Consider the following 25,671-nt stretch of genomic DNA (forward strand, 5'->3'; position numbering starts at 1 on the left):
CCACAGCAACTTCCTACTTGACATGTCTCTGAAGGCAAAAGTGAACTATTGTAACCTCATCAAGATAAAGAGCTTCTGCACAGCAAAGGAAACAATCAACAAAACTAAAAGGCAACCAACGGAATGGGAGAAGGTATTTGCAAATGACATATCAGATAAAGGATTAGTATAAAAAATCTTTAAAGAACTTACCAAACTCAGCACCCGAAAAACAATCCAGATGTGAAGAAATAGGCAGAAGACATGAATTGACACTTTTCCAAAGAAGACATCCATTTGGCAAACAGACATATGAAAAGATGCTCAATATCACTCATCATCAGGGAAATATAAATCAAAACCACAATGAGATACCACCTCACACCGGTCTGAGTGACTAAAACTAACAACTCAGGAAACATCAGGTGTTGGCGAGGATATGGAGAAAGGGGAACCCTCTTGCTGTGTTGGTGGGAATGCAAACTGGTGTATCCACTCTGGAAAACAGTGTGGAGGTTCCTCCAAAAATTAAAAATAGAACTGCCCTACGGCCCAGCAATTGGACTACTAGGAATTTATCCAAAGGATACAGGAGAGCTGATTCAAAGGGACATGTGCACCCCAGTGTTTGTAACAGTGCTATCAACAATAGCCAAATTAAGGAAAGAGCCCAAATGTGCTTCAACTGATGAATAGATTAAGAAGATGTGGGGTGTGTATGTGTGTGTATGTATATATGTGTATATATATACATACACACACACACATACATACATACACAATGGAATACTACTCAGCGATGGAAAAGAATGAAATCTTGGCATTTGCAACAATGTGGATGGAACTAGAGGGTATTATGCTAACCAAACTAAGTCAGTAAGAGAAAGATCTCATGATTTCACTGATAATGTGGAATTTGAGAAACATAACAGATGATCATAGGGGAAGGAAAGATATAAATAGAAAGGGAGGCCAACCATAAGAGACTCTTAAATACAGAGAACAAACTCATGGTTGATGGGCATTAAGGAGGGTGCTTGTTGGGCTGAACACTGGATGTTGTATGTAAGTGATGAATCACTGGAATCTATTCCTAAAGCTAAGACTATACTGTATGTTAACTAACTTAAGAATAAATTTCTTTAAAAAAAAAAAAAAAGGAAAAAAAATAAAAATTCATGTGAAAGAGTCAAAGGCCAAGAACAGTAAAATAAATTTGGATGAATACTTGCCCCACTCAGTATTGGAACTTTTATAAAGCTATAGTGATTAAGACAGTGTGGGATCAGACGGATAAAAAAGTAGAAGAGTGGCACCAGAAGAGAAGGCTCAGAAGTGGACCTACATGTAAATGGAAATTTATAGCATAAATTTGTCAATGGAAAATGGTGGACTGTTCAGCAGATGATGCTGATGCAATTGCTTATCTGTAGGAAATAAAATTAGATGTCTTCCTCACTGAATACACACAAAAATATGTATTAAATATGCAAATATTAAAAGCAAAACTAAAATTTTTAAAAGTATGCCTGTGTCCCATTAATTCTGTTTCTAGAATTAGAAAAATTTGCACATGTTTTAAAGAAGAGGTACAGAATGTTTATTACAGATCAAAAACCTAGAAACAGTTCAAATGTTCACCATACCCCATGTATGAAAGTCGGAAACATTTGATACAAAGTTTGATATTGTGTAGTAATAGTAAAAACATGCATGAGAATGACAAGCATCAAATTTATAATAGCGGATATGTCAGGGAGAAAGGAAGGCCTGGAATGGACGGGGCCAGCTGCTCGGGCTGTACTCAGGTGCTGGCTGAATTTGCTTGTATTCTAAACGAAAGGCATATAATGGCAAAATGTCAGGATTTGAGAGTTGAATGGTAGATACATATGTTTCTGTGCTCTTCTCATGTTTTTCGGTATGTTTGAAACATTTTATAATGTCATTTTCTCAAAACAAAAAATTTCTGTAACAAAATAATATTTTCAATGAATCTTCTTTTTTCTTGCCAAAAGATGAATCAGTTCTGTCTGGTATATGTATATTTTTAATTTCAAAAGTAAAGATGCCATGTAAACATGGAATAGTGACATTAGTTCTTAATGGAAGTACTGCTGTGCAAGATAGAGGGACAGAATGATGCTTATCGGCTGAACTTTTGTACTATTAACAGTAACTGAGCTGTTCTTGCCTGCTAGTTTGCCTACAAGACAGTGTGCTAGCTTTCTGGAAACATGGAATGCAAGGTAGAAGTTTTAGATCTAATGAGGTAAGTAGTCTTTTAAAAATTATGTCCATTAAATAGGCATGAAACTATCAGATTCTACTTCAAACAATTTTCTTTAACTTTGCAAAGTTCCTAATGGATACGAGGAATACTTGATATGCTCGCTGTTGATGTTCAGTGTATTCAGTCTGGTGACGAGGTTCATAGCGTGTGCTCTGCAGCCACCTCTCTTTCTGCATTCACCCAAACGACTTCAGTGCGCATTTTGTGTGCAACCACATACTCTTATATTTGGGACAAGAATTTCCTAATACTGCTAAAAGTGATTTCCTCGCAGCTCTCCCAACTCTCCCAGCCCATCCCTTGGAACAAGAGTGCAGATGCTGGCTGTCCCCGTCTTGAGGCACCATTTCTACTTTGGATTTCAGAAATGATGACCAGAGCAGGCTTATAAGTCAAGGATCCCACATTCCTCTCCAGCCACCTTGCCTCCTGTTTCTCTTACCCTCCTTCACTTGGCATTTATAAGATTCTTTGCCCCTTTTTCTTCCCACCTAAGTTTAACTCCAGGAACGATTTAACTCGCAAGTCTTGTGAGTCAGTTCAGCTCACCATTTCCACCAGAGAGTGCTGGGGTTACAGACATTGTACTTGGCCCCGAGAATATTATAGGCAAGTGAAACCAGAAACTCTCCCAGTACCCCCAGATCAGTCTCAGCAGTATAACTTTCACTTGAACATTAGAGGGAAACGAAAAAACCTTCGGCTCCTCAAGCAAGAAAGCTCGTTTATGCCCCAGTCTGTCATTCTGAGCTCAGAGCATTTCTGCTAACCAAGTGGGCAGTGTAGTAGAGCGACCGTCAGCATGAGTTCGAGTTGCGACTCCAGGTTCGTTTCTCCGCCCTGCAGTTTAGTACGTGTAGCCGTGGCATGTCACTTAGCTCCTTTTCATTTTCAAATGGGAGATAACAATCGTACTTATTACTTCATGGGATGATTAAGGGAAAGGAAGCATGCGATGTGATTGGCATAATGCCTGATTTACAGTAAGTATTCGATAAAAATCCAAGGAGCGCCTGGCTGGCTCTGTCAGTACAGCATTCGACTTTTGATCTTAGGACTGTAAGTTTGAGCCCCACGTTGAGTTACAGAAGTTACTTAAAATCTTAGAGAAAATACAGTTCGGGCTAATATGTTCCTAGCAGTAATTCCCACAAGAGGGTTCACTTCTCAGGAAGATGTTTTAAAATCATCTGTGGAAATTGAACAGGGAATTAAGAACAGTCAACAACTAATAAACACTAGGCAGAGAAAGAAAGGCACCATAGGCAGGATACAAGAGAACAGTTTTTACAAAAAGACAAGGTTGCCCCCAAAATCACCTGAGGGGCTTCTTCAAAGTGCGCCAGCAGCCCTTACTGAGTACTGCTTGTCCAAAAACATGTCGAAGATCAGTCATGAGCACGATTACTGAAGTGAGCATGTTGTATCCTTCAGGTGTGCTGGGTTCCAAAAGAGTTGAGAATCCCTGATGTTTCCAGAATAACTAATTGTAGAGGTACTAATGCAATGGGGAGAAGTTATTGCCATTATAATTTGGAATGTTTCGCATTCAATAAGCAAAAGGAGTGGGTTTTTCTTTCTTCTGTAGACATATCTTTAACTCTCCAGCTGGTAATCGGTCACACTGAAGACTTCCTAAAGGCTGTATGCCATCAGAAAACACTATTTCAAGAGACTGGGGGGGGGGGGGGGGCGGGCAGTGGATATGGGAAAGAAAAATCCTCTGTTGAGCACTCCCATAGCTAGGCATTATACCCACTGATACTTTTAAGAATACTGCACAAGACTACCGCAGAGTAGATATTTTCTCTCCTGTTTTGCAGAAGACAAAACCATATTCAACAAAATTACGTACCTTGCCCAGTGTCATAGCTAGTAAGTGGGATTCAAATTCCAGTCTTGAGTTTGTCCCATCATGCCACACTGCAGCCTTTTAAAAGTAAAAGGGCCCGATCAAAGTGGTTTGTTGCTGCAGTGGCCTTGCTGTTAGCATTAACCTAACTGACAAAAGGTTTTTGTTAAATAAATGGACTGGGTGCTTGCTTTTAAAGTTTTCCCTTGAGGTCTAGAATTTTGTTTTGTTTTGTTATGTTTTTATTTAACTTCCGGTTAGCTAACATACAGTGTAATAATAGTTTCGGGAATAGAATTTAGCAGTTCATCACTTACGTGTAACACCCAGTACTCATCGTCTTAGTATCCACCACCCATTTAGCTCCTCCCCCCTGCCCACCTCCCCTCCAGCAACCTCAAGGTCTGTAATTTAATAAGTAAATGGTTTTCCTATTCTCCTATTTTAGGATTAATTCAAAATTAGCCATGTTTTTCCTAGGCTAACAAATTGACGTATCTCTGTGCTGACTTAACAAGTTAACAGTCATAGAGGGATCTGTTTTCATCTTAGGAATTATGTTTCTTTTTGATAGAGTTATAAATTAAATGCCCATATAAAATTTTGTGCCTTTAACTTTGGAAATTAAATTTATATTTTGATTGAACAGGTAACACAAGAAATTTCAGATAACACAAGAATTTTTAGGCTGCTTGGATCCGACAGGTATGGAAAGGGGTTGTACTAAAAACATAGTACTAAATGTGTTTTATAAAATCCAGCATGAAACTGATTTCATTTTCAAGGGAATTGAAATTTCTACAGTAATATATTCAACATTGTATTTTTCACACCAAAGAATCCACAAGTCAGGAAGTTGTAAAGCCTTTGAGAATGTACCTGCTGTTCCAAGTAGCAGGAATATATAGATCTGTCAGTACTAATTTTGCATTACGGTGCTGTCCAAAGTGTGATTTACAGCACAAGAAAGAAGAAATACCATATGCTGACAAATAAAACTTTTTGGTTTTAGTGCCAGATAGAATTTTTAGGTTCTATTCTGATATATTTCCTGTTTCTTGAATGACAGATTGTTCTATACTTTATGAGAATTAAGTTCCCCCAAATTATTCCAAAGACAGGTTTACCCACCCCCTGCTCCCTGACTCTTAAAACAGCACTGGCTTAGAGGTGGGAGGTGGTGGGCAGCAAAATTACTTACCAGAGCTGGAATTGGTTCTTTAACTATAATGATTTGCAAATGATGGTCTGCCCACAAATCAAATAAGCAGTGTTTTATTAGGGCATAAAATGAAGAAGTAATGGAAACTGTTTGTGCTGACATTAGTTTTCAAGAATAACTTTGTTCTGCTACATGTTTTTTTGTTTATTACTTTCAGGGTCGTGGTTTTGGAAAGTAGGCCAACTGATAACCCCACAGCAAATAGCAATTTATACATCCTGGCGGGTCATGAAAACAGTTACTGAGAAATGTTGTGCTTTGACAGTTAACGCCAGAAAAGAAGGACACTACCGCGGCAACATTAACGAATGCTTGAAGCTGTACAAAGGCTGCAGTGACCTGGCTTCAGTTACTTGTAATTTATTGTGGCATGAGACAAGATGGGGGAAATTTCTGTTTTAAGTGGTATGGATATATTTAGCATATTGAACCACACAAGTGCTTAATTCATTGTTAATGTAATCTTTGTACATATAGGCAGTATTTTTCTGTGAAACTTCATATTGCTGAAGACATACACTAAGAATTTATGTAGATAATGTACTTTTATGAGATGTACAAGTGAGTGTCTTATCTGTACAGATGTAAATGTTGATGAAAAATGCAATTGGGGTTAATATTTTAAGAATTCTTTAGTATATTCTTGGGTGTGGCTATATTACAAAACGGGATGCTGGCAATGAAACAGTACATTTAACACTATTGTATTTTTATTATATGTAATTTAGTAATATGAATATAAATCTTGTAACTTCCAAATTGTAATGGAGGCTATAATCATTTTATAATCTTGTTTTTAATTTTAATGCAAGTACACTGGTGTTTATATTTGCACAGAGTATTGATACGTGATGTATTAAGTCACAAAAGTAAGCTGTGACAATGTCAATATGCATTTGGCCCCACAACATCTTTTTTAAATGTCTTTGGATTGTTTTCTATGTGAAACAAACCAATTAACCACCTGTTGTAGTAACTGGTCTTTTTATATTTAAGCAGAATCCTGTAAGATTGTTTGTGCTTAAAAATATACCTTTGAAAAAATTTTGAATCACAGAATAGCGGTACCTATAATAGTGACGCTGCAATTGTTGTCAGAATTACAGTGTGCACAAAGAATAAATCAGCGTTATTAGAGTCCACACTAAACATTTCATATAGTCACGTTGAAGAACTATAACATTCCATCGAGTGGAGTGGTTCAAATTTCTAGTGGGATTTTTACTTTGGTTGGCCTTATTTTATGCTCGTTTTCCTATTTCTTTTGACTTAGAGTATTAATACATGGCCAAAATAATTTAGTTACTACCTCATATAAACAATATAATGGTTACTACACATCACAGGAACTTAGCTTTGGTTTAAAGTCATTTTTGATTGCTTTTTTCCAATGGAGTATGTATATACCAAGTTTTAGCAAAAATGCACACTCTGGCTCTTTTTTGGTATATGTTCTTTATATTTTAATGTGGGTATATACACTAGGAACAAACTAAATTGTGATTTATGGTCTTCACTTATTTTAATTGATAATGCTTTTAAATATGTTTTTGATTGTACATAGTGTAAAATAAACATGTTTTTTAACACACGGTTGTACAGTAGCTTGTTATCTGGCTTAATCTGTATAGAGTAAGACTAAAATATATTAAGGAGAAAACAACGTTTACTTATTCTGCATACCCATTCTGGTCCCTCAGATCATATTTTTATTTGATCTGTCATCTCAGTTTCATAAAGGGGCATCATCTATAGAATCTTCAACTTTCTGATGAGGAAGATCAAAACATCCATAGTCTTAGGAAGCAGGTGTCGGCAAACATTCCTCATCCCAATCCTGCTCACCATCTGCTTTCTGTAAATAAGGTTTTATTGGAACACCACACCACATACTCGTTTATGTGTTGTCTGTGGCTGGATTTGCTGTACAGTGACCGAGGTGAGTGGTTCCGAGAAAGCTGTATGGCTTACAGAGCCTTAAATATTTACCCACTGGCCCTTTATAGAAAATGTTGCCAACTCCTGGGTTACAGAAAGGAAGGGGACAGTGTTGGGGAATGCAGTTCTGGAGGTTAAGGAAGGGGACACTTGGGTGGGAAGAACTGGATTGTGTGTCATGAGGCGCCATTTCTACTCTTGCTAGTTTCACTACCCTTCTTTGTGACTTTAGGTAATTTACTTGACTCTAGAACAGTTTCCTTATTTAAAAACATGGCTCTAAGTCATATAGGTATAACATTATCATCAATTTGTTGAAAAACAGAGACTCATGGAATTGATTTTCAAGAAATCAAGAGCTGTTCTTGGCATTTATTGACAAGGCTGTCGATCCTTTTTCTGGGCCAGTTTTTTCTAGTTTCCGAGTCCTATATGTTACATAAAGGGTCACATCTCAAAAAAGATTCAACCGTCATATTTAATTGTCAAACAGAATTCTTCCCAGAAATGCAACTGGTTTGTAGGTCACTCATGGGCTTTTTAAAAATGTGGACCCCTGGAATCACTCCCTGGGGATGAGGCCCAGTGACATATTATTTTTATAAAGTTGTACAGATTATTCTGATGTGCAGCCCCTGTGTGGGAAACACTGGTTGACTTGAATTTAAATCAGTTTTCTGAGGGTGGTCCAAGGATCACATGCCTCAGAATAATCTGATGACCCTTAAAAATGCAACTTTGTAGCTCTACCTGGTAAGTTTTGACTAAGGGTCTTTATTCACTCAAAAGGAAAAGAGCCACTCACCTAAATGTTGGAAACTATTTTATCTTCATTAAACAATCTATCTTGTGAGCTAGTTTCTTAGACATTAGTGTTGAGATGAGATTGGTTGTTTCTGGGCCCATTGCCATCATTCAGCTTGCAACTGCGCCACTGATTTCAGAAGAGATCAGGAAATAAAGAACAAATAGCAGTTTTCACCGTTGTTAGAAAGAGATGAAAATGTGTGCTATACAAAATACTAGGTAAGCACTAAGAGTCTGACTTGAGGGAATATGGTAAGTGCCCAGGGCCGTGTGCCAGGTGGCTATCCTACATGCTTTATATAGATTCTCCCACTAGAGCACCACAACAGCCCAGTGAGTAGGTATTGTTAATGCTCTTTCACAAATGAAGAAACAGGCACATACAGCTTAAATAACTTGCCTAAGAATAAAGCTGGTAAGTGATAGAGCTAGGATTTAAACCCAGGCCACTTGGTTCAAAGTGCATACTCTCTAAGTACCATACTAAAGTATGTATTCCACAGAATACAAGCAATATATATATATATATCCACTGCCCTCTAAAATATAAGCATTTCCCCCCCCAGGAAATTAGATTTATTTTCACCAGGAGTTGGATTCCAAATTCTGACTCTCACTGTGTCTTGCAACAAGAGAAATTAACTTCCTGTCTTAATTTATTTTTGCTTTGTCAGAAAGCATTTTCTTTATTCAAAGTGTTTTATATTAGAATAAGGATTTGCATAAAATTACAACTAAAGCTTATTAAGTAAGTCTAGTCAAAACTCATTGCAAAGACGTGTGTGTGTGTGTGTGTGAGAGAGAGAGAGACTCCATTATTTAACCAACTTCTATTGATAACTTTCAGTGTATCCAGACACTTCACTGGCACTGGAGAAAAGATGGAAAAGGCGGCATTTCCAGTATTCAAGGAGCCCATTTGGTTGAAAAGCAATAAAGAAAGGTACAAAAGGCTGCACCGAATTCTGCTTTGGGAGAAGGAAAGCCTTTAGGCAGAAAGTTCTATATAATCCAGGTTGTTGATGGATGAATAGTTTATGAAGTGCAGGAGAAAAGGGTAGCAAGCTGTAGGCTAGATCTTGCATGCAGGTGCAAGGAACAGTGGTGATACATGCAGCTGAGTTTAAGGTGCCTGGAGCACAGCAACAGGGCAGGAAGCTAGAAAACAGGTTGGGCCTGACTGTAGAGGGCTTCCCCACGAGAAAGGAGCTCTAGTAGTCTATAGTTTCAGGAACTTCATAGATCGAACACATGACCATGGAAACAGGCCGCTGGGTTTGCGCGTAGTGATCACCTGTGTCCTTACTGAGAAAATTTTCTACAGCATGATGAAGGCAGAAATGGGTAGATGTGAGTTTAGGTAGATCTGAGGGTATGCTTGGTCTTGAAGGAGAAAGGAGATAAACATTTCTGGCTTTGTTTTCTAAGCAAATGAAGGCAATGGAAAACTGAAGATGAGAAAAAGGGAGTAGAGCGACCTGAAGGAAGAAGGGGAAGTATGGCCACCCCAGTCCGGCATGATGGGGAGCATTGTATTGATGCTAAACAAAGTATGTATGTGCTCATTAACATAGCATTTTTAAGTTCCTGTTTGGAAACAAGAAGAGTAAGCTTTGCCAAAAATGATACTGTCCAGCGTTCATCACATTATTTGCCTGACTTGCTTCCTTACTGGCTGGCAAATTGGTCTCTCTCTGAATCAGCTCCACATACTACTACCCTGCTCGCTTATTTATGAAAACGGCAGCAACGTGTACCATAGCTAATAGCTGCCTGTCACGGAAAAGCCTCCAGAAGTTTGCTGAAAAGCTATTTGGACAATAAAAGCAGGACTGAAAAGTACTAATAACAAAGGATCTGACAAACTGAAGGTCTCTGCCCGGGCAAGGAAACAGCCTCATTTCAACGTTTACATGCGCTTAATTTTAGTGCTCTTGAGGACTCGGAGAGGAACAGGACTTCGTACAATCAAGTGTTACTGGACAAGTAGCTTAAATATTTCCTGAGCGCCTTCTTCGGGGCCCCTTCGGGGTTCCAGAGAAGAAGCTTCTCCTGTGTCTGCACTACGACGTTGCGGCCCTGCCAGACGTTGCGCACCGACACAAGGCGGCGAGGCCACGGCTTCCCCGGCAGCAGGTGCGGCGGCGGGGGCGGGGGGACCGCTCCGGAAGTCGCCCTGCCCGCGCGCCCTGAGCGTCCGGTTGCCCGGGAGACGCCGCGGCCGTCCGCTCCGCCGTCGCCGTGCGGGTGGCTGCCTGCGCACAGCGACCCCCGCCGGGTTGGGGCCGCTCGGGGCTGCGCGAGATTACGTTGCCACCGTCCGGGTCCGCGCCGTAAGTGGAGGCGCTAGCGGTGGGTCGGGGGCCTGCGGGCTGGCGCGAGGGGCTGATGGCGAGAGAAGTGGGGTCTGCTCGCACGCTCCCAGAGAAGGGAGAGTTCCCGAGGGCAGGGGAGCGGGCTGCCTTCCCTTCTGGTAGCCTCCGGAGGGACGGGGAGTGTGGGGGCGAGGGGCTAGAGGTGACAGGGTGCTCCCGCCAGCCTCACGCCCCACCCGCTGCGGCTCCCTAGGAGCTAGAGGGAGATGCGGTCCTGGAGTGGCGAGCGGCGGCGGGAAGGTGGCAGAGCGGCGGCGGGGGCGCACCCGCGCTTTGGGAGACCCTTGTGTGGCCGAGAGGCTGGACTGCCATTGAAGGGTCGAGACCTCTTCAGAGGCCTGGAAATAAAGAGGACTATGCCACGCTTCCGATATGCGTACAGATGAAATGTGGTGGTGGTTTTTTTTTTTTTTAAACAAAATTAGTTTCTTGGGTTATATAAATTATATGGTCTTCTGGTTTCCTGGGGAGTGCCATCAATTCATCTGTGCCATCACCAAGACAAGCTTATTAACAGGTGTGTGTACTTTCGAGGTTCTGTAATTCAGGGTTATGCTCATAAGATAGATGCAGATGGGTCTTGTAGCCCACTTTCCGGGTCAGTTTTATAAAGACGAATACTGTAAGTTTGGTTGCACTGGAAACACTACTAACAACATAGCACATGGTGAGTTGAAGTCTGCAGAATCCAGCTGGTCTGGCCTGGTCTTGAAAAGGTCTCCTTTCCCCCAATTCCTAACGCCACCATTTACACCAGTTTCTTATAAGCTTCAGGAAATGTGCCAGTATTTTTTCACCCCATTACTCTCCTGTTTCTTAATTTTGTTTTTCTTCCCCCTGCGCATTCCATAGGCTTGCTTGAGCCCTCAGGACCTGCTTTGTGATACAACCATGGAAAACAATCTGCCTCCCAGTGTTTTCTCTGTTTCTGTGTGCATCATTTCCTTAAGACTAAGGAAATTAAAAAGAAAACTTTCAAAGAATTTAATGATCCACTCAAGTATCGTATCCATCTTTCTGTATTTACCAGTGGGCCTAAGTGTATATCTGTTTTTACCTTTGTACACGGAACTTCATGAATTTAACAGATATTTGGTAAATTGTGAAGTCAGGAGACCCCATAGCCAAGATATATCTATATATATAGAATATATATAGAATATATATTATATATATTCTATATATATATTATATTCTATATATATTCTATAAATATATATAGAATATATATTATATATATTATATATACATATATTCTATATATATTCTATATAATATATCTATATATATATAGAAGGTCACTAAGGACAGTGAAAAATATTTTCAACCAATTTCATCTATTCCCTGGCAATAGCTATATCACTGCTTAATCTTGATTTCCTGCCCAGATACTATATTAACAACCAAAACGTGATTGTTTCCTTTGCTTAAAAGAGAGTGATTTCACATAATTAGCAGAAAGGTTAGAGAATAAAATTACGGAAGGGCTTCAATAGGTTGAGCACCTGCCATGTGCCAGCCAATGGGCTAAGGATGCAAGTCGGATGTAATGAATAATGCGTAAAAAAGGAGTGGGGAAGTCATGAACACAGTATGTGTGCAGAGAAAGATTGGGGTTGGGGAAGGCTAAGAGAAAGGACATTTGAATTGAATTGCAAAAGATGAGGATTTCAGGGTCAGACCTTCCCAGCAGTGGCATAAGCAGAGACAGATCTGAAAATGTCTGGGGAAGAATCTGAGGAGCATCGTGGGAAAGGTCCATTGGGACCAGAGTGTAAAGGACTGTAAATATCATACTGTAATCTGAACTTTATTCTGTGGCATTAGAGGCCATAGGACATTTCTGAGGAAAGGCAACATCTGAGGATATTGATGTTTGAGAAAGATGTCTTTGGTGTAATGGAAGTTGATATGCAGGAGAAAAGTGAGTTAAGACACTTCAGTCCCACCATATGTAGGTTTTTTAAATAGCTGCATTTTGATATAATAATTTCAAACTTTAAAGAATAGTACAATGAACTCCCATACATCTATGTGATTCATTAATTATGCTCCATTTGTCTTATCATTTCCTTCCTGTCTCTCCATGTATAAATACATGTATATTAATTTTTCTGTCTGTACCTTTTGAGAGTAAGCTACAGACATCATGACCCTTTACCCTTACGTATAGTTCAGGTATATTTCCCAAGAACTAGGCCATTTTCTTACATAACCACAGTACGGATTACATGAATCAGGAAATTCAGTACCTATTCCACAGTCAGTATTTAATTTTTTGTTTTTACATTTATTTTTTTTTTATTTTTTTTAACGTTTATTTATTTTTGAGACAGAGAGAGACAGAGCACAGCGGAGGAGGGGCAAAGAGAGAAGGAGACACAGAATCTGAAGCAGGCTCCAGGCTCTGAGCTGTCAGCACAGAGCCCAACGCAGGGCTCGAACTCACAGACTGTGAGATCACGACCTGAGCCGAAGTCAGACACCTAACCAACTGTGCCACTCAGGTGGCACCACAGCCGATATTTAGATTTCATCAATTAGCCCAAGTATAATTCTTTATAGTTATCCCGTTCAAAAATTCAATTTAGCATCACACATTGCATTGCATTTCCTTTTCAATCTTTTTAGTCTCCTTCATTCTGGAACAGTTCTTTGACCTTTGTCTTTTATGACCTTAACATTTTTTTAAGAACACGGGCCAGTTATTTGTAGGATGCCAAAGTAAATTTGTCTACTGTTTCCTCGTGATCCGATTCAGGCTTTGCATTTTGGGCAGCGGTACCACTGAGGAGATGCTGGGTCCTTCTCAGGGGTACATTTGCCTTTTCTAGAAATTTCATGTAAATGGAATCATATAATATGTGTGTGGGTGGGGAGCTGTCTGGCTTCTTTCACATAGCATATGTTTTCAGTTTTATTTTTTTATGCGCATAACACTATAGTATGAATCAATACTTTCCTTTTAATGCTGAACAAGTATATCATTGCATGGATTTTCATTCATTAGTTGATGGGCATTTAGATTGTTTTTAACGGGAGCTCTTATGAATAATGATACTACAAACACTTGCATACATGTCTTTGTATAGACCTATTTTTATTTTTCCTGGATAGATACCAAAGAGTGGAAGTGCTGTTTCTGTTTAACTTTTATTTTAAATTTGTGTTTAACTTTTAAGATATTACCAAACTGTTTTCCAATGGGACTGCGCCATTTAGCCTTCCTACCATTAATGTGTGAGAGTTCCAGTTTCTATGCATCCTTATCAATCCTGGATATTGTCACTCTTTGTCTTTTACTCCTTCTGGTGGGTACATAGTGGTATCTTATTGTGGTTTTAATTTACATTTCCTAATGACTAATAGCATCCTTTCATGTGCTTATTAGACATTCATATATCTTCTCTGGTGAAATATCTATTCAAATCTTTTGTTCATTTCTGGGGTGACTGGCTGGCTCAGTTGGTAGAGCATACAACTCCTGATCTTGGGATCATGAGTTCAAGCCTCATGTTGGGGGTAGAGTTAACTTAAAATCTTTTGTCCATTTTTAAGTTGGGTTATCTGGCTGCCTGATGAGTTGTAAGAATGGGGGCGCCTGGGTGGCGTAGTCGGTTAAGTGTCTGACTTCAGCCAGGTCACGATCTCGTGGTCCTTGAGTTCGAGCCCCGCGTCAGGCTCTGGGCTGATGGCTCGGAGCCTGGAGCCTGTTTCTGATTCTGTGTCTCCCTCTCTCTCTGCCCCTCCCCCGTTCATGCTCTGTCTCTCTCTGTCCCAAAAATAAATAAACGTTGGAAAAAAAAATTTAAAAAAAAAGAATGCTTTATGTATTGTGGATACAGATCCTTTTCTTTTTTTTTTAATATTTATTTTATTTTTGAGAGAGAGAGAGAGACAGAGTGTGAGCAGGCGAGGGGTAGAGACAGAGGGAGACGCAGGATCTGAAGCAGGCTCCAAGCTCCAAGCTGTCAGCACAGAGCCCAACTCAGGACTCTAACTCACAAACCGTGAGATCATGACCTGAGCTGAAGTCGGATACTTGACCGACTGAGCAAACCCAGGCGCCCCATGGATACAAATCTTTTATCTAATGTTTTCTTTAGACTCTGTCTTGTTTTTTCATTTTCTTACTGGGTCAGTTTTTTTGAAGAGCAAAAGATTTTAATTTTGATGAATTCCATTTTATCAATTTTTTTCTTTTATGTATCATGCTTCTGGTGTCGGATCTTAGAAATCTTTGCCTAACTTAAGGTCACAAAGATTTTTCTCTTAATTTTTGCTAGAAGTTGTACAGTTGTAGCTCTTCCATTTTGATCTGTGATGCATTTTGAGTTAGTTCTGGTATATTGTGTGAGGTACTTAAGTTTTTTTGTTTTTGTTTTTATTTTATTACATATGTACACCAACTGTCCTAGCATCATTTGTTGAAATGATTGAAATGATTGAAAACAATCTTCTTTTTTCATTGAATTGCCATCGCATCTTTGTGAAAAGCAATTGACTATAAATAAAAGGGTCATTTCGTGACTGTCCGTTCTGTTTCACTGATACATATGTCTGTCTTTATGCCAGTACCATATTCTTTTCATTTACTCTAATTTTATGGTAAAATTTGAAGTCAGGTATTGTAAGTCTTCCAGTTTCTTTTTATTCCAGTTGCTTTGGCTGTTCTGGGTACTGTGAGTTTCCATACCAATCTTAGATTCATCTTGTCAATTTCTATTCCCCCAAAAAGAGTCTGTTGGGAATCCATTTTTGTTGTTTTTGTTGACTTGTTCTCCCCCACCCCCTCCCCCCACCACCCTTGAGTATCAGAAACACTTTCCTTTTGCTTAGCATCCCTCATAACGTTTTAATTGGAAACTGGGCATTTCAGATAATACATCAATCCTGGATTCCAGTTTTCTCCACTGAGGATTTTTTTGTGGGTTGGTTTTTGTGTTTGCAACCTGCCTGTATTCTAGAATCTACCTCCTTCCAAACGTGTGATTGTTGATGTCTGTGTTCAGTTTTTTAATTATTTTAGCCTGGCTTTCTAGGACTCACCACTGTCTGCACAGTTTGGTGGTCACCAATAATTTGAGTAGCAGTGGTACTTAAACACCTCTAGGCATAATCCTTCATCCTCTTCCAGTGGACCAGTGCGTGGGTTGGGCAGCGCATTCAGAGTTCAGTCAGCCCTCAAATCTGCCTCAGGACCCAACTGGGTCTTCCCTCTGTATGCCTCAGAGTTTCCCAGTTAGCCAGAGATATGTGGAAAGCCAAACTACCCCTTCTGGGGCTCTTCCATGATCTTCCCATAAATGTTTGGCTAGTCTGCAGCTCACTCCACCTGGAAGTACATCCTTAGGCTTACAAAGCTGTGGGGCTTTCCCCCATTGGTTTCCTACTGAATTTTACTGACAGTCCTGTCACGGGTTTTCAGCCTGTCACGGGTGTGAGCCATACCAAGCACATTTTCCCTTGGAGTAAGGCTTCTGGTTCATGGCCAGTTCACAGTAGTTGTGGCGGTGCCCCTGCTGAGCTGGGGGGATGAGGGTAGAGGAGGAATGGCAGCAGGTCCAGGCAGAAGCCACAGACCCCCATTGTTCTTAAGTGGAATTCTAACTGATCATGAATAAGTACTTCTCAATTTGTTTTTTACCTTTGGTTGATTTCCAGAGCCCCCAAATTGTTGTGGGTTGGTTCGGGCTTTCATTTTACTTTTTTTTTTTTTTTTAATTTTTTTTTTCAACGTTTTTATTTATTTTTGGGACAGAGAGAGACAGAGCATGAACGGGGGAGGGGCAGAGAGAGAGGGAGACACAGAATCGGAAACAGGCTCCAGGCTCTGAGCCATCAGCCCAGAGCCTGACGCGGGGCTCGAACTCAGGACCGCGAGATCATGACCTGAGTCCAAGTCAGACGCTCAACCGACTGCGCCACCCAGGCGCCCCTGTTTATTTATTTTTGAGAGAGAGAGAGAGAGAGAGAGAGAGAGAGAATGAGCGGGGGAGGGGCAGAGAGAGAGAGGGAGACACAGAATCCGAAGCAGGCTCCAGGCTCTGAGCCATCAGCCCAGAGCCCGACGCGGGGCTCGAACTCCCGGACCGCGAGATCGTGACCTGGCTGAAGTCGGACGCTCAACCGACTGCGCCACCCAGGCGCCCCTCATTTTACTTTTTTGACAATTTTCCCTGGCCTTGTGTTTTCGGAAGAGAATTTACCAACCTCTTTACCCCACGGTAGTCAAAGTCTGACCCCTGGTGCTTTTTTGTGGGATTTTTAAAAAATAAACTTTCTTTATTTCTTATGCAGAAACCACTTTATTTTTTTTTTTAATTTTAATGTTTATTTCATTTTTGAGAGAGAGAGAGAGAGAGAGAGAGAGAGAAAGCATGAGCAGGGGAGGGGCAGAGAGAGAGGGAGACACAGAATCCGAAGCAGGCTCCAGGCTCTGAGCTGTCAGCACAGAGCCCAACGCGGGGCTTGAACCCACAGACTGGGAGATCATGACAGACCCTTAACCAACAGACACTTAACTGACTGAGCCACCCAGGTGCCCCAGAATCCACTTTAAATTCTCAATATTTAATCAGGTAAATTTTCGTAAATGGTATTTTTCTAGAAAATTATCCATTTCATCTAAGTTTTTAAATACATTTTTATAGATGCCTGCATGGGGCACCTGAGTGGCTCAGTTGGTTGAGTGTCTGACTTCACGTTATGATCTCACAGTTCGTGAATTCCAGCCCCCCGTGGGGCTCTGTGCTGACAGCTCAGAGCCAGGAGCCTGCTTTGGATTCTGTGTCTTCCTCTCTCTCTGCCCTAACCACCCTCCCTTTCTCTCTCCAAAATAAACACTTAAAAATAAATAAATACATAAATAAATAAAAATATAGATGCCTGCAAAGTAGACTCATGATTTTTGAAAAAAAATTGTTCTGTTTTATTACCTCTTGTTATTTCTTATTTTGTATATTCATTCTTTCTCCCTTTTTTCTTGAATAAGGTAGTTATAGGTTTGTTTAATTTTTTTAAGGAACTAGGATTTGGGTTTATTAACTAGATCTATTATTTCTGTATTCTCTATTAATTTCTGCTTCAATGTTATTGTTTCTCGTGCTTTATTTTGGTTTATTTTGTAGTTCTTTTTTAGATTATTGCATTTATTTATTATTTTTACTTTTTTATCTTTTCTTCTATATTGTTTCGATCCCTGGATTTTATCTCTCAATTTCTATATGTCAGGGTGTCTCAATCATGGCATTATGAACTTTTCAGATAGACCATTCTTCTTGTGGGGCTCTGTCCTGGGATAAATATTTAGCAGCATTCCTGGCCTCTACATACTCATAACAATCAAAAATGTCTCCAGACATTGAAAAATTCCTCTGAGGAACAAAATGACCCCCAGTTGAGAACCCCTGCTCTAAATGTATCTCATTGATTTTGATATGTAGTGTTTTCATTATTTTTTTTTTAGTTCCATTATTTCAGTTTGCATTTCCCCCTCTACCCAATAGGTATTTAACTGAAGGCTTTTTTAGTTTGTAGGTAGAAGGTCTTTTTTTATTATTATATATATATATTTTTTTAATTGTATTAATTTCTAGTTTGATTGTGATCAGAATGTTTTTATAATATTTCTAGTTTTTTAAGCTTTCTGATGTGTGCTTGAGAAGAAGGTAGATTTTAGATTATCAGAGTATATAATTCAATATATCTGTCTCCTAAAGATCTACCTTATTGGTTACATTGTTTAGGTATTCTGCATAGTTACATGTTTTTTTGTTTTGTTTTGTTTTTTGTTTTTTGTTTTCCATTGGCCTTGCCTTTTCCTCAAACTGGTGTGTTTAAGTGTCATGATTAATGTGTTTCTCTACATGTCTCCTTACATGTCCTAAATAAAGTTTCTGCTTTATAACAGTAATTGCTATGTTATTTGAGGGCTGTTATATCTTCATTGTGAATCGTGGCTTTAAGCATTAAAAATTGTCCCCCTTCTGTTGTATTTAATGCTTCCTGTAGCTTTAATTCTATTTTGTCATAAATCTCCTTTCTTAATATTTCCATTTGTCCTGAATGCCTCTGTTTGTCTTTTTATTTTTAACCTTTCTGTCTTATTTAACCTTATTTTATTTTTAACCTTTCTGTCTTAGATGTGTCTCTTGCATATAGCTTATAGTTGAATCTAGCGTTGTGAGCCAAATTGAAATCTTTTTCATTTAATCAATGAGTTAAGCCCACACATATTTATTGATATAACTGATATTAGTCTTTACCCTGTCATATTGTTCTATATTATAATTTTTACATGTATAATGTTAACCCTGTGTTCTTTCTCTATGTATTGTGTTTGATTTTTATTTCTTAGACTTCTTTGGGTATTTTTTTAGTGCTCTCAGTCCATTTTCTTATTTAACTTTTTATTCTCTGGTTTGTCTGGTTTTTTTTTCAAGTTTATTTATTTATTTATTTTGAGAGAGAGAGAGAACACGCACGTGTAGGAGGGGCAGAGAGAGAGAGAGAATTCCAAGCAGGCCCCACACTGTCAGCATGGAGCCCGATGCAGGGCTCAAACTCACAAACCGTGAGATCATGACCTGAGCCAAAATCAAGAGTTGGAGCTTAATCAACTGAGCCAGCCAGGTGCCCCTGGTTTGCCTCTTTTTAATGGTGTATTTTACTCCCATCTATTTAGTTATCAATTTATTCTGCTTTCTTTGTTCCCTTTCCATTTTTTAAACAGATCTTTAATTGCATTACCTTCTACATTGTCAGCACTTCTAACTTTTATATATTATTCTTCCATCCTTGTCCCCATCTTTGCTCTAGTCATCAATTAAATATATTAAATGCTCACTATAAATCTCTTCTTGAAGTTTTCCCAATCAGCTCTTGGCTGGGTGAAAGTTTCCTCTTGTAGATTCTTTAAGAGGGTTCATGAATACAATATTCCTGGAGGTCTTGCATATTTTAAACTGTTTATGTATGATTTTGCTACTTGAAGGACAGCTTGGTTGAGTGTAAAATCCTTGGCCTTCACTTTCTTCTCTTGAATCTCTTGAAAAGGCTGCTGTTGCTCTGTGTCCTCTAGACAAGGTTGATGTCACTCTCTTTCTCTTATGGCTGCAGGATATGAGAGTATTTGTTTTGATAGTTTCATTCAAATATGTCCGAGTTGATTGTTCTGATTTAGTTTTGCCAACTACCTGACGGGCCTTTTCAGTATGTACGCTTTGACTTTATTTTGCTGCCAGAAAAATTTCACGGATTATACTTTCAGCTCTTCGTTCTGTTCCACCATTTTGTTTTCTTCTTCGGAGACTCTAATTACATGTGTTGGGTTGTCTTTGCCTGTCTTCCATTTCAACCACTTTCTCTCTAAACTCTCTTACTTTTTCTTTTCTCATTTTTAATCTCTGAATTGTTGTTCTGTCTTTTTTAAATGTCCCTTATTAAGTTTTCATTGGAATCTATTCTTTCATTGGTGTCTTGTTTTTTAGCCTTTATTTCTGAGGTGATTTTGTCTTTTTCTTGTATTTTTTTTCCTGAGTTCAATCAACTATCTTTTTTTTTCTTATTTATTTATTTTTTTGTTCACTTCTGGTCTTATTTGAATTTCTGATTCCAAGTGCTTTTCATATATCCAGATGAATGTTGGAAGATATTTAAATCGGTTTGGAGTGTTGTGTTAGTTTTCTTCTGCTTCACTGTTAGGTTTTTGGACATGATTTTCATCAGCTGAAATGTTCCATTCTCATTTCTGTTTTCTTCCAATAATAGGTTTGTGTGGAGACCGCTTTCGTCTATTTGATTTCCTGGGCAAGTTTTGGCTTGTGATAGTTGACAGCAATCCTAGGTCAAGAGAGTCCGCTCTGTCAATGTGCCAAAGTGCAGTTTCTTTAATGAGTAGGACTTTTTTTTTTTAATTAGGGGCAGAGAGATTTGCATGTCCTTCAGTTTTGGGGTTCTCTTTTGTCTTGCAGGGGCACAAATTTACCCTCTTGCTTCTTTTACTCTTCACTCTCCAGTCTCTGACAGAGATTGGATAAGCCTCTCCCTTCCCTCTTGCCCTTCTCTTCCCCAATAGTGTCACACTGACTGATGCCTTCTCGACATCCGTAACTTTTAAGTCCTCTCCCTGTGGTGACTGCTCTGATCCACTGAGACACTCTCAGTATTTTTGCACTTGTGATGTATTTTCTCTTTGGGTGGAGGGAAGGGTAAGTCTATCCCAGGCCCTTCATTTCCTCTCCTGTCTCCTTTACAGTTTTTCCAGATCCCACTGCATTTCTGTATTCGTTCTCTGCAGAGGCTTCTAGTGGGATCCTAAGAAATATCTCTTCCAGAATTTGGAGTGTGCTTTTCTACTTAAGTTTTTAAATTCCTCTGTCTTTCCTATTATGTTGGAAGCATTTCATTTGTGTGCATTTTCTTATTAAGTTTATTTTTATTTAAGAGAGAGATAGAGAGCAAGCCACATGTGGGGCCCAAACTCCCGAACTGTGTGATCATGACCTAAGCCAAAATCAAGAGTCAGATGCTTAACCAACGGAGCCACTCAGGCGCCCCAATATTTATGTGGTTTTATTGTCCTGGTTGATTTCTACAGCTTTGTGAAAGACACGTGACGAGATTAGAGTTAGACAGCCATCATTATCCTTGGCTATCTCAAAGTTCCCCACCATATACATCTTTACAAACCGTTTAGGTAGAATGAGGAGCAGGTATGTGAACTTTGGGTAGAGGTAGAGGTAGAGGATAAGAAAGAAGGCATTTGGCTTAGAACAAACTGACTTTGAAACGATTCTATTTGTGTAGAGATAGTCATCAAACAGATAGTTGGGCTGTACCTCAGATAAGAGATAGAAATTACTGCTTCTTAAAACTCTGGTAGAGTCCTAGTAAGCTGGAATTAAAGCCATAAATCCCTTTGAGGAATTTCTTTCGTGGTCTAACTCCTGCCTGCACGCTCAGACCCATCTTCCATGAACATATAAGCCCTTTAGAAAGCAGATACCATTGAGAGGTTAACAGGTAAAGTACTATTTTTCTGGTGTTTTATTTTATCATATTCAGAAATTTGGTTGATGTGTCTAAGAAATCTAAATATTAGTCTGAGAACTCAATCATCATTAAGCCAGTTAGGGGAAAAAAAAAAAAGAAAATCATAGATCAATAGATCAAAATATCTATCTAGAGGGAAATAAGAACATAATACATAGACGAACATCATGAGTAAGCTTTCTGGCATATTCATAGTTTCTTCCAGTAACCATAGGGCTTATCGAGTAGGTTAAGTTCATAAATCCACAAAGATCTATACTGATAACTTTCTAAAGCAAATTCCTAGTTTCTACTGTTTTATCACCTGTAACTAGGCTAAAGAACAAATCTATGCATGTTTATATATAAACAGATTTAAGATAATAATACCTATATAAAAATACAGTATAACTGATAGAGATTTCAGAACATAATCTGTGATAATTTTCCATGTGTTATTTAAGAGTGTATGCTTCAGTTTTCTCCCTGTAATAAGAAAGAATAGAATCTACAAAAAAAAAAAAAAGAGGCATTGTAAAATGGTTTAGTAATAGTCATTTACCAAGGTAAACACTCCCCCAGTTGTGTCTTTCTATGGTGACGAGTGAGAGTAGATGATTTCTTTCTCCATTGAGACAATCTGTGGGTGGAAAAGATGTTAGTGAAGTAAAAAAGAAAAAGAAAGAGGATACTCATTTGAACATGAGAAATCTAAAAAGGGGTCACCTCTTTTACTTGACATTTTATTAATACTAAGACCTGGATAAAATGGTTCTCCAAACTGTGCATTCTTTTGAACTAACTGAGAGGCAGTATAGCCTAGTGATTGAAATTGTGATCTCTGGAGCTTGACTCCCTGGGTTCTAATTCCATACTAGCTTCACCTTGCCTTGGTTTTCTCATCCGTATAATTGGATGAAAATCGCACTTACTTCATAGAATGGTTGTGCAAATTATATGTGATTTTCCTAGGACAATGTTATTTAAGGGCTAGCTCTTATTATCACTATTAGATTATATTAAGATTCTGCTGGATAAAGTGGGGTGGGATTTTTGAGACTTACTTGAATTTTTATATTTTTAATTCCTACACTAATTTCTTTAATTATCATGGCCTTATTTGTTACTTACCATGTAATCCAGTCACCACAAAATTCACACATGGGTGATGCAGGACCAACAAATTAAATATTTCCATGGAAATCATTATGGATATGAAAGCATTCGTGAAAAATTAGAGAAATCTGTCCTCTTTTTGTGCTTTTTCTTTTCTTTGGGAGCTAAGAATTTAAGGATATGTTCCTTCATACATACAAGAGCTAAGAGCTAGAAAGATTTTGTTACTGTTTTTAATGGCTGCTTTATTTGACAGTCCATATCTGCTCTTTCCTCTGTCCACCAGGTGGAAGTGTAGCACTTTGTACCTTGTCTGGTTCTCAGTTCTTCCTAAACCCCCTTGTCAAATGGGTGAGGAGAGAAAAGAGAAACAATGTAATCAAGAGTATAAAAATGTTCCTTCAGTTGGATTTTACAGCATCATATTTTAATCATTTACTTGAGGATAATGAAAATAGACTAGATAAGGTTCCTTTCCACGAATTCCTTAATTCAACTGAAGTAAATACAGACCCACTATAAGAAATATATGAGATCTTGGGGCACCTGGGCGGCTCAGTCAGTTAAGTGTCTGACTTCAGGTCATGATGTCACAGTTCATGGGTTCGAGTCCTGAATTGGGCTGTGTGCTGTCTGCCAGTGCAGAGCCTGCTTGGGATCCTCTGTCTCCATCTCTGTTTGGCCCCTCCCCACATCTTCTCTCTCTCTCTCTCTCTCTCTCTCTCTCTCTCAAAAGTAAATAACTGTTAAAAAAAATTTTTTTAATAAAAATCTTAAAATAAAAAAAAAATATATTAAATCTTTGCAGTAGCTCAAAGGACCACATAAAGACTGAACTAAACTGCCAAAATAATGTTCACATCTTTCTAAGTGTATTTAAAATTATCGATGGAAATAAATCTCTGGCATCCTGAGTAAATTGGTTTTATGTAAAAGATTGTGAGAACATTGACCTTGATGAGTTGATCAAGCTGAGTCGTCTTATTTTCCAGGTGCAACATTGTGCTGCAAGGCAATCAATACAGTACCTTAAGTCACTTCAACCATAATGGAAAAGTATGAAAAATTAGCTAAGATTGGAGAGGGGTCCTATGGGGTTGTATTCAAATGCAGAAACAAAACCTCCGGACAAGTGGTAGCTATTAAAAAATTTGTGGAATCTGAAGATGATCCTGTTGTTAAGAAAATAGCACTAAGAGAAATACGTATGTTGAAGGTAGGTTAACTTTCTCTATATATCTATAACCTCATGGTATTGGATGAAATATGTATGCCCAAATTACAATTTGAATGCATCTTAAAGTGGTGTTGTTTTTCTGATTGGACTTTCTTGGTATCAGCAACTATGGAAAATGAGTTGATTATCACTTTGGACTTTGGCAGCTCTGATGCTGAAGTACTTTCCATTCTGCCTGGTAAATATCTACTGTCCTGAGTCCCTTCATCCCAGTGTTCACCCTCCCCCACCCCCGCCTTTCTCCGCTCATCCCCCACCCAATCCTCCTCCCCACAAACAGGCAACTAGAAGAGCATCTCCCGGCACGGGATCCCCCAGGACTGGACTGTGGCATCCATAGGGGTTGGTCCTTCCTGTGTTCCACTGGTTCTTAGACCTACTGAGTATCTCCCCCAGCTATGTATACACATTTTTCACAAATAATTTGTTAGTTAGTTGTTGTTGTTGTTGTTGTTGTTGTTGTTGTTGTTTAAGTAAGCTCTATCCCCAATGTGGGGCTTGAACTAGGACCTGGAGGTCAAGTCACATGCTCTACCAACTGAGCCAGCCAGGTGCCCCTAAAGTTGTTTTTACTCTGATAGGATTTGACATGTAAGATTCATAAGTCTTCAATGGAAATGTTTTCCTGTCCTAGAAATGTTACGGTTTTAGAACCAGAAAAGAACCTAGCGACACTTCTCATCCAGCACCTTATCTTATCAGGGAGGAAACTGAGGCACAGGGCAGCACCTCTCAAACATTAATGTGCATTGGAATCCCCAGGGGACTTTGCTAAAATGCAGGTACTGAGTTGAAGGGGTGTGGTCAGCCTGAGATGCAGCATTTCCAGCAAACTCCTTGGTGGCACAGAAGGTTTGGAGACCACACTTGGAATAACAGAAATGTGATTTATATCCTCAAGAACACACAGCCGATCTTCACTTTTGACATGTGTCATCTTTTTTTAGGAAAACCCCAGAAGTCAGTTTTTAAAGGGAGATAATAATTATCATATTATATGTCCTTTCCAAGTATTATTTGCAGCACGATTCCTAAAATTAATAATAGTTTAAAATATAATTTCATATACACCGACTGAGTTTTCAAGTACATCCATCATAAAAACCGGTTCACTGTTACCTCGCAGCCAGCAGAGGGCGCTGGTCAGCAGACAACATCACAGAGCTAAGCTCCAGGGTGTGTCTGACCTGGCTGTGGGTTGTTTTCTAATGAAAGTAATGCTTTTTTATCCCCCACCTCCCGCCTACCCACGACTGCAAGTAAGGTTAATGCTCGTAGTACCTCCTGGGTCACAGTGCCCCAATTTGACTTGAAGGTAAAAAGTAGCCAGATTCCACCTCAGCTTGGTCTCTGGTGACGGTTCCCATAACGTACCCCTTTTCTGCTTTTGGTATGTTATACCCATGCATGCCCTGAACAGTTTCCTTCCATGATAAACTTCCCTTCCCTTCTTCCTATCCTCCTGTTATTTAAATGTGATTTGATTTTTGTCCTCCTTATCACCTGTGTTACTGATACAAGTCACTGTTTTCCTGGGCTAAGTTAATTTCATTCGCAAAGGGGATATGTATTGCTCATCTACCCCAAACCGGGTTTGACCAGGTTAGTATCTGTGAATCCCTTAGCCTCCTGGTAGAGACGCTGTTTCACTTCCATCCTGTGGTTTTCAGTGTAGCACAAAGCAGCTGGCTTACCTGTGTGACCTGTTTCCTCCCGTTTGCCTCTCTGCTGTCTTAGACAACGGCAAGTTGATTTTATGCTCTGGACATATTTTTAATATGTAATGGAGTCCTTTTTCTCAAACTGTTGAACAGCAGA

At 39.2% G+C, this 25,671-nt stretch overlaps 2 protein-coding genes across 8 annotated transcripts in view; both read left to right on the plus strand.

Annotated features, from left to right (window-relative positions):
- The window catches only part of MAP4K3 (mitogen-activated protein kinase kinase kinase kinase 3), a 206,172-nt gene extending 199,237 nt beyond the window's left edge, over positions 1-6,935 (plus strand). For 3 of the 4 annotated variants that reach the window (XM_023251934.2, XM_023251935.2, XM_045054659.1), the window contains 3 exons: positions 2,181-2,251; positions 4,774-4,829; positions 5,504-6,935. In XM_023251934.2, coding sequence (XP_023107702.1) covers positions 2,181-2,251; positions 4,774-4,829; positions 5,504-5,591 — 215 coding nt within the window. In that variant the 3' untranslated portion in view covers positions 5,592-6,935. Of the gene's footprint in view, positions 1-2,155; positions 2,252-4,773; positions 4,830-5,503 lie in introns of all 4 variants that reach the window. The other variant, XR_002741245.2, reaches the window with a different exon arrangement.
- Positions 6,936-10,097: 3,162 nt separating this feature from the next.
- Positions 10,098-25,671, plus strand: part of CDKL4 (cyclin dependent kinase like 4) — a 50,203-nt gene continuing 34,629 nt past the window's right edge. The window contains exons 1-2 of one of the 4 annotated variants that reach the window (XM_045054660.1): positions 10,098-10,227; positions 23,609-23,832. In XM_045054660.1, the coding sequence (XP_044910595.1) occupies positions 23,665-23,832 (168 nt within the window). In that variant the 5' untranslated portion in view covers positions 10,098-10,227; positions 23,609-23,664. Of the gene's footprint in view, positions 10,228-10,292; positions 10,444-10,625; positions 10,984-23,608; positions 23,833-25,671 lie in introns of those variants that run through there. The other 3 variants (XM_006930347.5, XM_003984302.6, XM_019827652.3) reach the window with 3 other exon arrangements.

Source organism: Felis catus, chromosome A3 (genome assembly GCF_018350175.1).
Source record: "Felis catus isolate Fca126 chromosome A3, F.catus_Fca126_mat1.0, whole genome shotgun sequence".
In the NCBI taxonomy this organism is placed as follows: Eukaryota; Metazoa; Chordata; class Mammalia; order Carnivora; family Felidae; genus Felis; species Felis catus.